General features: G+C 35.3%; 1 protein-coding gene across 2 annotated transcripts in view; it reads right to left on the bottom strand.

Moving 5' to 3' along the window:
• Positions 1–1,609: 1,609 nt before the first annotated feature.
• The window catches only part of LOC129280131 (transient receptor potential cation channel subfamily A member 1-like), a 37,239-nt gene continuing 26,092 nt past the window's right edge, over positions 1,610–12,756 (bottom strand). For both annotated transcript variants that reach the window (XM_064111988.1, XM_064111987.1), the window contains 6 exons: positions 12,462–12,663; positions 11,741–11,966; positions 10,078–10,255; positions 9,519–9,563; positions 7,284–7,530; positions 1,610–6,515 (listed from right to left, as the gene is read on the bottom strand). In XM_064111988.1, coding sequence (XP_063968058.1) covers positions 6,477–6,515; positions 7,284–7,530; positions 9,519–9,563; positions 10,078–10,255; positions 11,741–11,966; positions 12,462–12,663 — 937 coding nt within the window. In that variant the 3' untranslated portion in view covers positions 1,610–6,476. The remainder of the gene's footprint in view (positions 6,516–7,283; positions 7,531–9,518; positions 9,564–10,077; positions 10,256–11,740; positions 11,967–12,461; positions 12,664–12,756) is intronic.

Here is a 12,756-nt window from a genome sequence, read left to right on the forward strand (position 1 = left end):
TCGCACCAATGCACACTCGGTGCCGTGCGAACTTCGCATTTCACACTCAACAAACAATGCATTGTTTCCCTCCTGAAAATCATTCAGTACAGATGGGTTCATGGTCCAGCGCACAAAGAGTTCATTCATGGTAAAACCCTCTCTCCTCTCTCTTTCACTCACTTTTCTCTCTCTCTCATGATCTCTCCTTTCGTGTTCTTCATTCACATTTTGCAGTGTTCCCCAGAAGGAAAAACCAGTAAGACCAGTAAGAATTTTTACTGGTTTCCAGTAGAATTTTACTGGTTTCCAGTATATTTTTACTGGACCAGTAAAAATCAACTGGAGACCAGTTCAAACAATTGCATTCCAGTTGAAGCAAAGTAGTAATACCAGTTAAATTGTTTTTTCATCAAACTGGTGTTACTGGTCCAATAAATAATGACTTTATTTCAAGTCGGATCATTTGACGAATTATGGAATATGAATCTTGCAATTCAGAGAAAGTTATTATCGTTATCATTGTTATCATCATTCTTCTTATAATTATCATAATTATTATCATTATGATTATTATGATCATTGTTGTTATCATTCTTATTACTGTTATCGTTGTTATTGATATTGTAATTATTATTATTAACATTATCATAATTTTCAAGTATTAACATTATCATTAAAATAATTATTTCCTTTAATTATGATTAAGATCAAAGCAAGATATATTCCTCTGATATAGTCAACTGGTCTAAAGTAATTCATTGTTTGAAATTGAACTGGTCAAGACCAGTAATACCAGTAATTCTGCATGATGCTGATCACGTGGTTTACCTCATTTGCATATTTCCTATTTTAAAAAGAAAAATCAGGATTTAGGATGGAATATCCTTGCAATGGCACTCATTGTTGTTTAAAAACTTTCCAAATAAGTGTGTGAACTAATCCACAATGAAAACGTGTAATTTCATATATCACATTTAAAATAACAGCAGAAACATTAATTTACTAACCATCTTTTCCATCACATTCCACTGACCATGGTATATAACAAACCAAATGCATGTAATAAATTGATCCAGTAAGACCAGTACGAGGACCAGTTCGACCAGTTCGAGGACCAGTAGAAAATACCAGTAAAGACCAGCTTGAATTGGATACCAGTATGAAGACCAGTGAGACCAGTAACAACCACCAGAAAAAAGACCAGTATAAAATTACAGTAATTCAAGACCAGTTTAATTTTTAACTGGACCAGTATGACCAGTTAGACCAGTAAACCGATGTTCCAATTTCCAGAGTTACCAGTTAAAATTCTACTGGTCTAACTGGTCCAGTGGAACTGGTTTTTCCTTCTGGGTCTGCATGGGGTTTACTTGTATGCAGTAAGTTTGCAGATAATATTGTCTTTTGACTAGATTCGCGCTTTCATTAAATGAGAATTTGTTTGGTAGCTATTTTTCTAAAGGGCCCTGTCATTGTAGTATAAGCTTTCGGGGAGGGGGGGGGGGGCTACTTACAATTGCTGGTAAATTTTGTATGTATTTATTTTATTACAGTTTTTAATGGAAAACAAATGAACTGAATTCTTAAGCAATTGATCCAGTATCCATAAACAAGCAAGACAAAAAACGCATTGTATGGTATCAAGTTTAATGTACAATAGAATTTTAGATACATTTAATACAGATGACATTCACACACAGGAAAATGCAAATAATATTTACATCAGCAGTCAAGGTGAAATAGAAAAATCAGTTCTTAAGAAAATAAGAAAAAACAAAACATTAACATCAATTTTGTTATATGCTTAATAATAAATAGTTGATATAAGAATAGTGTATTTTTTACAAGGACATAATAAAATATCATTTTTTGGAGAGCAATACATTATCACATGATTGTATTTATACTATACACATAAGTATTTCTAGAGCACGAACAGCAAACAACAATAAAATCAAAACTTTGTTCATAATTAACACATTAACCCTATTAGTAAGAATATTCCAGGCAAAGTTGGATCACATTTCAAAAGACTATCACTGACATTTATCGTATCGGCCAATCGAATGAAATAACATAGCTTGAAACAAGAGCATCTAACTGGTGATTGATGTCAGATTTTGTGACACAGGGTCCTGGAATGGCACAGTATTTGATACAATATAAATAAACGGGGGGTGTTTCACAAATAAGTATGACTTAGAATTGCACTTAAATGCCGAGTTGCGTGCTGTATAAAAGACATCACTGTATTGGTCAGATCATGCTAAGACTAAGAGGACGCGCATTGCTGCATATTGATCAATAAGATTACGCATTGCATATCATGTATGCATCAGCATTTAATTGCAACTCTAAGTTGCAATATCAGCTAGGAATTGGCTGACCAAAGCTAATCATTCTATTTCACGATATGCTAGGTTAGGTTACGGGGTGTGTGAGAGGAAATAACAACCTAGGCTCCATTCTGAATCTTTCTGAATCGTTTTCCCCCAAGTCTTCAAATAATATTTAAAACAAAAATTAGAATTGAGGTTCTTTGACAAAATAAATGTACTTAAAAATATATTATTCTTTGTAAAAACACAAAAGGAAATAACACAAAACTCGTTTGCATACTACCAGTGGGCTTTTAAAATATTGTACCTTAAAAATAATATTAATAGAATTTTGACATTTAAACAAAAGCCTTTTTTTTATTAGATTTATGGCGATGATGACAACCACTTTATCGTCTGAAAACAATATCTGTATACATGTACAGAAATCTCTCAAGGTGAAAGAAGGTCCCCCTTTTCTCATAATCCTAAAATATATAATTTCTCAGCTTTCCTCGTTATTTATTATTATCCAACACTATAGTTTCAACAAAGATATATTTTTCACACTTAACAATGGAGAGAGCTGTGGAAAAAAAAATCAAACATTAAACTTGCAAATAATTCTATGATGATTTTGGGCTCTACAAAAAACAAGTGGAATGCCTCTGGCCGTCTCACCTGCATCACGCGATTCAATATAGCAGCAGTGCTGATTTTGAAAACTACTATAACTCGCACAAGATGTTCAGTGATACTTGGTTACTCGTATTTCCACGTTTTATGAATTAGACCAATACACTTACATGTATAGAGATATGATGGCAATTCAAAAAATACCCCCAACGTGGCCAAAGTTCTTTGACCTTACATGACCTTTGACCTTGATCATGTGACCTGAAACTCGCACAGGATGTTCAGTGATACTTGATTACTCTTATGTCCAAGTTTTATGAACTAGACCAACACACTTTCAAATTTATGGCTGTAATTCAACAAATACCCCAATTTGGCTAAAGTTCATTGACCCTAAATGACCTTTGACCTTGATCATGTGACCTGAAACTTGCACAGGATGTTAAGTAATACTTGATTACTATTATGTCCAAGTTTCATGAATCAGATCCATAAACTGTCAAAGTTATGATGGTAATTCAACAGATACCCCCAATTCGGCCAAAGTTCATTGACCCTAAATTACCTTTGACCTTGGTCATGTGTCGTGAAACTCATGCAGGATGTTCAGTGATACTTGATTAACCTTATGTATAAGTTTCATGAACTAGGTCCATATATTTTCTAATTTATGATGACATTTCAAAAACTTAACCTTAGGTTAAGATTTTGATGTTGATTCCCCCAACATGGTCTAAGTTCATTGACCCTAAATGACCTTTGACCTTGGTCATGTGACATGAAACTCAGGCAGGATGTTCAGTAATACTTGATTAACCATATGGCCAAGTTTCATGAACTAGGTCCATATACTTTCTAAGTTATGCTGTCATTTCAAAAACTTAACCTCAGGTTAAGATTTGGTGTTGACGCCGCCGCCGCCGCCGTCGCCGTCGGAAAAGCGGCGCCTATAGTCTCACTCTGCTATGCAGGTGAGACAAAAGTCATCATATATAATATGCATCACACACACTCAAAGTTATGACTGATTTAAGGTAATCACAACTGATTTCCATAAATACCAGGTTTATGGTCATGTCAATTTGAATTGATTAAAGTAAACTGAACTATATGAAAAAAATCAAAACCTACTTTCCATTAATTAAGAGGACAGGAATGTTTTATTTCAAGTTGGGATTTTTTTTTTATCATTAACAATTCTAACCTGTGTAGATATATTAAAAGCTTCTAATAAAAAAGAAAGAATTGCCTATATCTATGCACCCTTTGAATTGAAATTACCAAATCATAATCTAAAAAAAAAAAAAATATGACGATCCCATTCAAATTGGTGAAGCCACATAAAATACAATATGCTTTCTCTATAAAAATATTTCACCTGAGATGTCAATTTATAGCAGAATTTTTAAATATTGGTATCTTGACATTTACAAATCAAATCTACACAAAATCATTAAATGATGTTCCATAAAAATGTGCACTGGCATTGTCTTTGGGTGTATTAAATAATTCTTCAAAGAAAAACATTCATAGCACTGTAAAAAGTATTTGGTTTGTAAGAATTAAGAAGAAAGTATAACAAATAATAATAAACTAATTGACAAGTAGCATTGCTAAGCAGCATGTCAATGCTATTACATTAAAAATTTGACATACACTGTGATCTGTAGCAAAAACAATAATAAACAAATAATCACTTTTGGCGAAGGTGACAGGCAATATATCGCTTTTGAAGCAAGCCGAATGTAGCTGTCTTTCAGAAGCGAAGCTGAGGAAAGATGGCGAGAGCAACCAGATCCCTCCAGAAGTTATAGTTTGCCCTATCACATGAAATCAAGAGGTGATTATATGCTTTATATTCCAAACTAAATTTAAAAAGAGCCCTGGAAATCCTCATTCACTGCAATATTATACAAATATACTTTGCCTTGAGAGTTTCTGGTTAAAACTATGGGCAAGAGGTGACTCCAGAATAGTACTATTCACTGAGGGGCGCAGCCCCGAAGTGAATGGTACTATTGGAGGCACCGAGGCCCATAGTTTTAACCAGAAACTCGAAATTATGGCAGAGTATATTTGTTTTATATTTTGGATCAAAAATTTTAACAAAAGGAAAAAACAGAATAATGGCTTACCTTTTATCCTCTCTTGTCACTATCATGGTCTTATGCTCTTTTTAAAAATCATACCCAATTTTAATGAAATCCAAGTTTTAATAGTCAATGAAAATGTCTGAAAAAGTCAAAGCAGAAACTGTAGTCTAAAAACGTAGCCGCGACGTCGCGAGTATCGCCCATGGTAAGCACTCGAGCTCTCGTATACCCCGCTGAATGTTGGTGATTTTGATATCACGCGCATCAGGCGTATGGCGCCGTGACGTCATTTCCCCAAATAGTTTTACTATTTGGGGAAATGACGTCATAAAAATGACGTAATTTTCTCAAATAGTATGCCTAGCTGCCAACATTCCAAAATAGTTGAAAATACACATAATCACGTGAAGCTCTTTTAGCCAATGACCGGAGGATAAATTTTTGATCCAAAATATAATAAGGCTTATCCAATAATACAGATTTGTGCAGTAGGTTGTGGAAAGTAGTCCATGAAAAAAAAAAGGGAATGTTTTAAAGTGACAGTGAATGTATTCTTAGATTGGGCTGGAAGAGGTAGGAATGATTGAGGGTGATGTGTTTTCAAGCCATGATAACATACTTACATGTAGGTACATGTACTTCATCAGCTAAGGCTGTATCACCTGGTGTCTCAAGCTCAAAGAGGCAGAAATATAGGAACTGCTTTTCAAAGAATTTGTGGACCACCTTCATATTACTATCGATTACCTAGGCACGTATTCTGCGGGCCGTCTTACAAAGAATTGCGATCGATCGGATCAATTGCAACTATGGAAAGCCTGCAAAGTCAACATATAAAATGCACGTTTCTTCAAAAATAAATCTAGATATGAATGTATATTTATAAATGCATTGATTTTTTGACAATTTGGTGTGTTCTCCTTTGTTTACAAAGGACACTTTGCAAATTTCCTGTACAAAAAAATATGACACTGATGGATTTCCATAGAGTTACGATTGATTGGATCAATCGTAACTCTTTGTAAGACGGGGCCCAGATCTCGGGTTTTAATTCAAACTCTGGTTTAAAGTTGTAGTTTAAATACAAATAGCCAATTGTGACACAAATCTATAGTAAACAGTGCAGGTTCTAACTGTCAGCACAATTGATGCTCAATTATGGGAATAATAGCTTAACTATATTTATTCCCACTAAAACACTGGGGAAAAAATAAAGATAAGAAACATAACGTAAACAAAATATTAAAATTTTCAGCATTCCATAATTTTTGCATAGAGATAGACCATGGCCTATTAAACTGGACTTCAGATCAATGAGTTCAACCTCTTGTGACTATCACGATTGTGCATGGCCTTGATACATTGTTAGGTTGGGCTAGAAGAGGTAGGCAGGGTTAAGAGTGATGTGTCTTTGTGATGCGAACATCACAAGGAGAGATGTACTTCATCAGCATTTGGGTGTATCACCTTGTGTCTCAGAATCAAACTGCATGCAAGAAAAAAAAGGGAACGGAAATAAGTTATTGCTGAAGTTGAAACAAATTATCCTGGAAATTTCAGGAAATATACGGGTAACTTTGCCTATAAAGTTAGATCGATTGGGACTTCATGAATCTGTAACACTTACGAAAGTTTAATTTCATATTCATCTACATGCATGACCTTTCTCAAATGGAAAAAGAGATGATAGTTTGTTTATGCTTCCTAGTTCATATACAAGAATGGATATACTAACTAGACTTCACGGATTGCAGTTCTTAGTTCATATAAATAGGCAAAAAGGGGGAGGGGGAATTTTTTAATTTTCTTGCAACACCCCCTAAGGGAGTGTTGCAAGAAAATATTTGCGATCAATTGCAAATATTCTGTTGCAATTTTACAACTGATAGATCAACGTTGGCTGCAGCAAATCAGATATAAACTTCTTGTTTCAAGGAGCAGATTAGCAACCAATCACTACTTTGCAATAACTACAAGACATGTGATTGATTTAGGGACCAAAAATAGACTTACAATTGATCGCAAGTTTCTTGCAACACTCCATTATAGAGTCAGAAAGGTTGATCATTTTGAGATAAATATTCACCATGAAAAACCTTGTATCCCATCTCAACCAGAAAAAAAAATACTTTTCCTATCTACAGTATTTTATGAGTCATGCAGGCATAGTGATAATATATGCATGTTTGAACCCCCCGACATTATAACCTGTGCATCATTTGCATTATCTGTAATCATTGGAAGGCAGTCTCACCAACACTGAAGGTTGCATCCTAACCAACTCAACCAGACTCTCAGGGGGCGCTTCCTCATCTCCTTCATCACCATCCTGTCTTATTGCTGGGAGGACTCCCGATTTCCCTTTCCTATTCACCGACCCTTGACCTGGTATCCTCGCCCCTCCCGGCTGATCAAAGGAGTTCAGCTGCAGCTGGAGGTATTCTTCCCGTTGTTGTCTCAGCTTACGCTGTTTTTTGCTTTCCTTTTTAAAGGTTCTTATGCTGGAAAATGATTAAAGGAAATATAACAATGATAAACACACATCCCTGTCATATACCACTGTTGCATACCATCGGTGGGTTATTAAAAATTCATTCCTCAAAATGTAAACAGTTTTAGGACAACTCTCAGTAAAATCTTAATTTTAGAGTTTATGACATATGAGGCAACATTCCTTTGACAAGAACAAGTTCTTTATGAGAAATAAGAAAATGTTTGAAGACAATATGAGGTTGCCGGGCACCAATACCACATTTTATAGCAATATATAGCTTTTTCTAAGCTGCCTCTATTTTTTAATTATTATTTTGAGATTTGTTATAACTTTAAATCTGTGTGGTTGTTTTTTAGCTATCTGTTTCTCATATTTTTAGTTGTCTATGCATAAATCTTGAGAGTGCTACAAAGTTATAAAGTGCATGTAGTTAAAATGGTGGGGTTGGATACGACATCCTTTTATTTTCCAATCTTTGGTTTTCAGATTATGTTTGTTTTATCAGCTGAGTGGAAATGGAACAATAGAACACTCGCTATTCAAGATGATAATTTGTCTATTGTTAAAACAAACTACTTTTGGTAAATCAATAAGCACAGGCATGTTCCATCCCTCTAAAGGAAGGTGCTTTTGTCTTTTGACATCCTGTTATTGATTTTCCACCAGTGAACTATAATACAATATAGCAATATCTTTTCCTCTTAACACAGGGGTGTGAGTGGTCACAAATAAAAAGATCTGAAAAAAGCTGAAGAGTGTTAAAAAAGTCTGAAATAGAAAGAGCTCCCATATTTTTTGTACAGAGGAAGGCCAAAAATAAGCTGAAATTCAAAACAAAAAAATCTGAAATCAGATAAAAATCTGAACTCTCACACCCCTGTTAACACTATCTAGGCCGGGGGGGGGGGGGGGGGTCTTGGAGGCCCCCCTCGACGATTCGCGCAATATTTTTCGCCGCTAATTTTTTTTTAAACGCGCCGCTAGCTGACTTTTTACTTTCACGTCTTGTGCATCTTTTGAGAACAATTTTGGGACAACCGGGTATGCGGTTCCAAAATCATGCAACATTTTGTAAGTGCGTCTTGGACCAAAGATTGCTCATAAACATGATTTCGTGTACAAAGTCAATGCAAATTGTGTTTTCAACCAAAAATCATAAATGTATGATTATTTTTAGCTTTGCTGGTCTAAATGGATTTATTTTATGCTGTTTATGGTCTCAAAAGAATCCTCAACAAAGTTCATAAAAAAACAATGAAAAACAAAAGGTCCAAAAAACCAAGGAAATACATAAGAAATTGCAAAAAAAATATAATACACAAGAAATTGATTTGATATCGCAATTTTTTTCACATTCATTTGCTAAGAACACCAAAAAGAGTTTCTATACCAAAAATTAGAACATTTGGAGCTTCATTTAAGGAGTAGGAGGAAAAAGTATGATTTTGCATACTAATTACACATAAATTAGCATAATGACTTAATGGCAATTTGCATGCAATAAATTACTATACAATATTGTAGATTATGTCCAAGAAAACCTGCATGCCAATTTTCAGCGCGATTGCAGGCCATATGATCTCTCAAAATACCCCGGCCTAGAAAGGGTTCACCAGGGATACATCCCACTTTTAGAATTAATGAAAAAGTCTGAGAATCATCTACTATGACCCCTATTCAACATATAAAAGGCGTTTTCTATGGCTGAATATAAATTGAAAATATCAAAAATTTTCAGACTTTAGTCTAAAATGTGGCATCCCTGCTCCAGTAAAAGCTGTGCATTGTGAAATTGAAAAACCTAACATGTCTGTATTAACAATGCATGGTATCAGAGTAGAGACTAATACAATAACATTAAAATGATATTAATATAACAATACTAATGATGATGGTGACAATGATACCAATAATGTTGGTAATAACAATATCAAGCACTATCATTATTATTACCATCATAAATATGAAGATCTAATAATAATAAGCCATACAAACCTTTCAATATCATCAACACTCAAGTCTGGTGTCTTGGGTGGTGCTCTGTTTGGAAATTAAAATACAAGGGCAAATCTTTAGTGTTTCCATAGATACACAATGAACATGATAAAAACACAGTTTAAATAATATTTATTTCTCGTTTTTCAAGAATGGTCTGTAATGATTTTCATTTTACATGTAAACAACAGTGAAAAGCAAAATATATTTTTTAAGGGACTTTTGTCACTTCTGGGGCCCGTTGCAGAAAGAGTTGCGTTTAAACGCAAGCCAAAAAATCAATCGCAAGTCCAAAATGCGCGCTGTTGATTGGTTGAAAATCAAGTTGCGCGCGATTTTTAGAGTTGCATTTGATTGCAACTCTTTCTGCAATGGGCCCCTGGTGTTAAGATAACAATGATATGACAATATATGAAGTAAAACTCCTTGTATTGACACCATTCACATGCATATAATGACTGTTTTAATACACACAAATTCACACAATCTAGAAATGAATTAGGACAGTGACATGCAATTTGAGGGGTTTCTACAAAAGCTTTGATATTTGTACACTTACCCTAATGGGCCACCATCCATAATATCTTCAGCCAGGAGTGGAGGCTTCGGAGTTCCCGTGTCTCTCCTACCAACAAAGCGGGGACTCCCAGTGGCCATTATCGGCTGAGGCTCATTGCGTTGGTTACCAGAGGGATCATTCCACGGTGGCTCTTGGGTAGAAAGTGTAGGCAGTGTACCTACCATAAAAACAATTATAAAACAGGGACATAATTTCAAGCATCATGATTGGTCAAAATGCATCACATGTAATTTAAACTTTAGACAGAGGCTAATGACTTTATTCATCATTATTGCAGGAATTAGGTGACTGATTAGCTTGAAAATCTCAGGTTATTTCAGTCTGACCTAAAGGTTTGCAACTGTATGATTACAGCACAAGCTGAAGGATAAATGATATTTGACATTCCTGAATGAAATCCCTCTTTTTTTATTTCATAGAAGTGAACTAAATCACATTGACAACTCAAGACCTAGAGAGATTCATCTAAGAACCAGCTAAAATTCATATTTGATGCTGTACTGGGGCCTGTTGCAGAAAGAGATGGAATCAAATGCAATGCAAGAAATGAAAAGCAACTTGGTCTTGAGCCAATCATACACATGTATTCAGGACTTGTGCTTGATTTTTGTTAGTTTTGTTTAAATGCAACAGTTTCTGTAACAGGCCCCTGATAAAAAAAAAACACCTGGGAAGTATTTCACAAGGATGTAAGTGTATGACTTAGAGTTGCACTGAAAGGCCTAATTGCATGCGGTATAAAAGGCGTGACCGCATTGGTTGAATCATGCCAAGAGGACGTGCACTACTGCGTATTGATCAATATAAGATTGCACGTTGCATATCATATACGCGTCAGCAAGTAAGTGCGACTCTAAGTCATACTTAAATCTTTGTGAAACACCCCCTTGATGCCAAAACCCAACACCAACAGGTTTCCTGCACCAGGTAACATAAAAGGTTGATACTGATCATGAGGCTGATGTTTACAAAGGATCATACACTAAAAATCAATGAAATCAGTCTTAAAGGGGAAGTTCACCCTGACAAAAATTTTATTGTAAAAATAGCACAAAAAATAATTTAAAAATATTGCCAAAGGTTTGAGAAAAACCCATCAATGAATAAAAAAGTTGTTAGAATTTTAATTATTTGATTTGTGACGTCATATGCGAACAGCTTTCCTACAAATTGAATGGCAAAAAATCAATGAAATGTCATTTTCTCAGAAAATTTTGATTTTTACTGTATCTTCAGTATATCAATAGATGAACTATTTCACATCAGTATATCAATAGATGAACTATTTCACATCAGTATATCAATAGATGAACTATTTCACATCAGTTCCTGAAGAGAAAACAAAAATAAGTCATCACGAACCATTACAAAATGAAATTTATGCATTTTATATTACAAAACATATGGGGCAACTGCTCGGTTATGATGTCACAAATCAGAAACTTAAAATTCTAATAACTTTCTCAATCTTGAATGGATTGTCCTGAAACCTAGCTTCACTAATATTTTTCATTATTTTTCTGCTATTTTTACAACAAATTTTTCTTCAGTGTGAACTTCCCTTTAAAAATCAGCCCAACGATCAATCGATAACCTTCATTTTACAGAGCCAAGTTTGGGAATATTAAGAGTTCAAACTCACGAATGCCTCCATCTCCACCTCCCCCGCCGCCTCCTCGATCTGACCGCTGGTCCAGGACTGCTTTTAAGAGTTCCTGGACCACCTTCAAATCACTGTTGACCTTCTTGAGTTCCTTCTCATGTGACTGTTTCATTTCCTCCATCTCCGATCGGAGGCTGGATATGTTGCCGTTGTGGGCGTGGTGCTGTTCTTCTCTGATGTACTCATCGAGCTCTTGTAGAGAATCCTGAAAGTGTTAAAAAGTAGCGTTGGCAACTCTATAAAATGTGGATGTCTGATCCTCCATATGTGGGGCCTTCCTAAAATAATTTGTCTTTGTTTTCTAAATGTACATGTAGTTCATAAATTGCCATGCTATCAGATCATCATGGTTTGAGCAGTTCATCAGATATGCCAACCATGTTCAAGAAAAAAAAGTATATTTTTATTAGGATATTTTCCCCGAAATCGTTCTGACCGTAACAATCGCAAGCCTGTAGCTGTCCGTTGCCCATTAAAAAGGGGTGGTAAGGGGCTAGAGTGATCTATATGTTCATGTCAGGATACTGTAAGGGATTGTGCAGGTCCCGATCTGAACATAGGCGCTGCGGCTCCGTCAACAAACAGATCATGCATACTACATAACTATGGCACATACCACATGATCAGAAATCATTAAAAAAAATAAAATAAAATGATATCCTCTCTTTTTCTTTGCATGCAGATATAACAAAATCATTACCTTAATTTGAAAGGTCATCTTCTTGAGATCATCCCCTCCTTCCGAGGTCATGTCGTCGTCGTAGTAGAGGCTCTGCGGACTGCAGAATGCCCGGATGTAGTCAAAGTACTTCCTCTTTTTCTTCTTCCCAAGACTATCTTCAATACTCAAGATGATCTTGGTTTGCTGCATGATGGCAATGGCTGTGGCATTGTCATACACCCTGAAAAGATGAATAGTTTTGATGAGAGGATTGTAACGTTACCTCTGCTTAATACAGGACAGATTCTTTTATAACCATGGTAGATCTTTGCTT

Source organism: Lytechinus pictus, chromosome 17 (genome assembly GCF_037042905.1).
Source record: "Lytechinus pictus isolate F3 Inbred chromosome 17, Lp3.0, whole genome shotgun sequence".
Classification (NCBI taxonomy): Eukaryota; Metazoa; Echinodermata; class Echinoidea; order Temnopleuroida; family Toxopneustidae; genus Lytechinus; species Lytechinus pictus.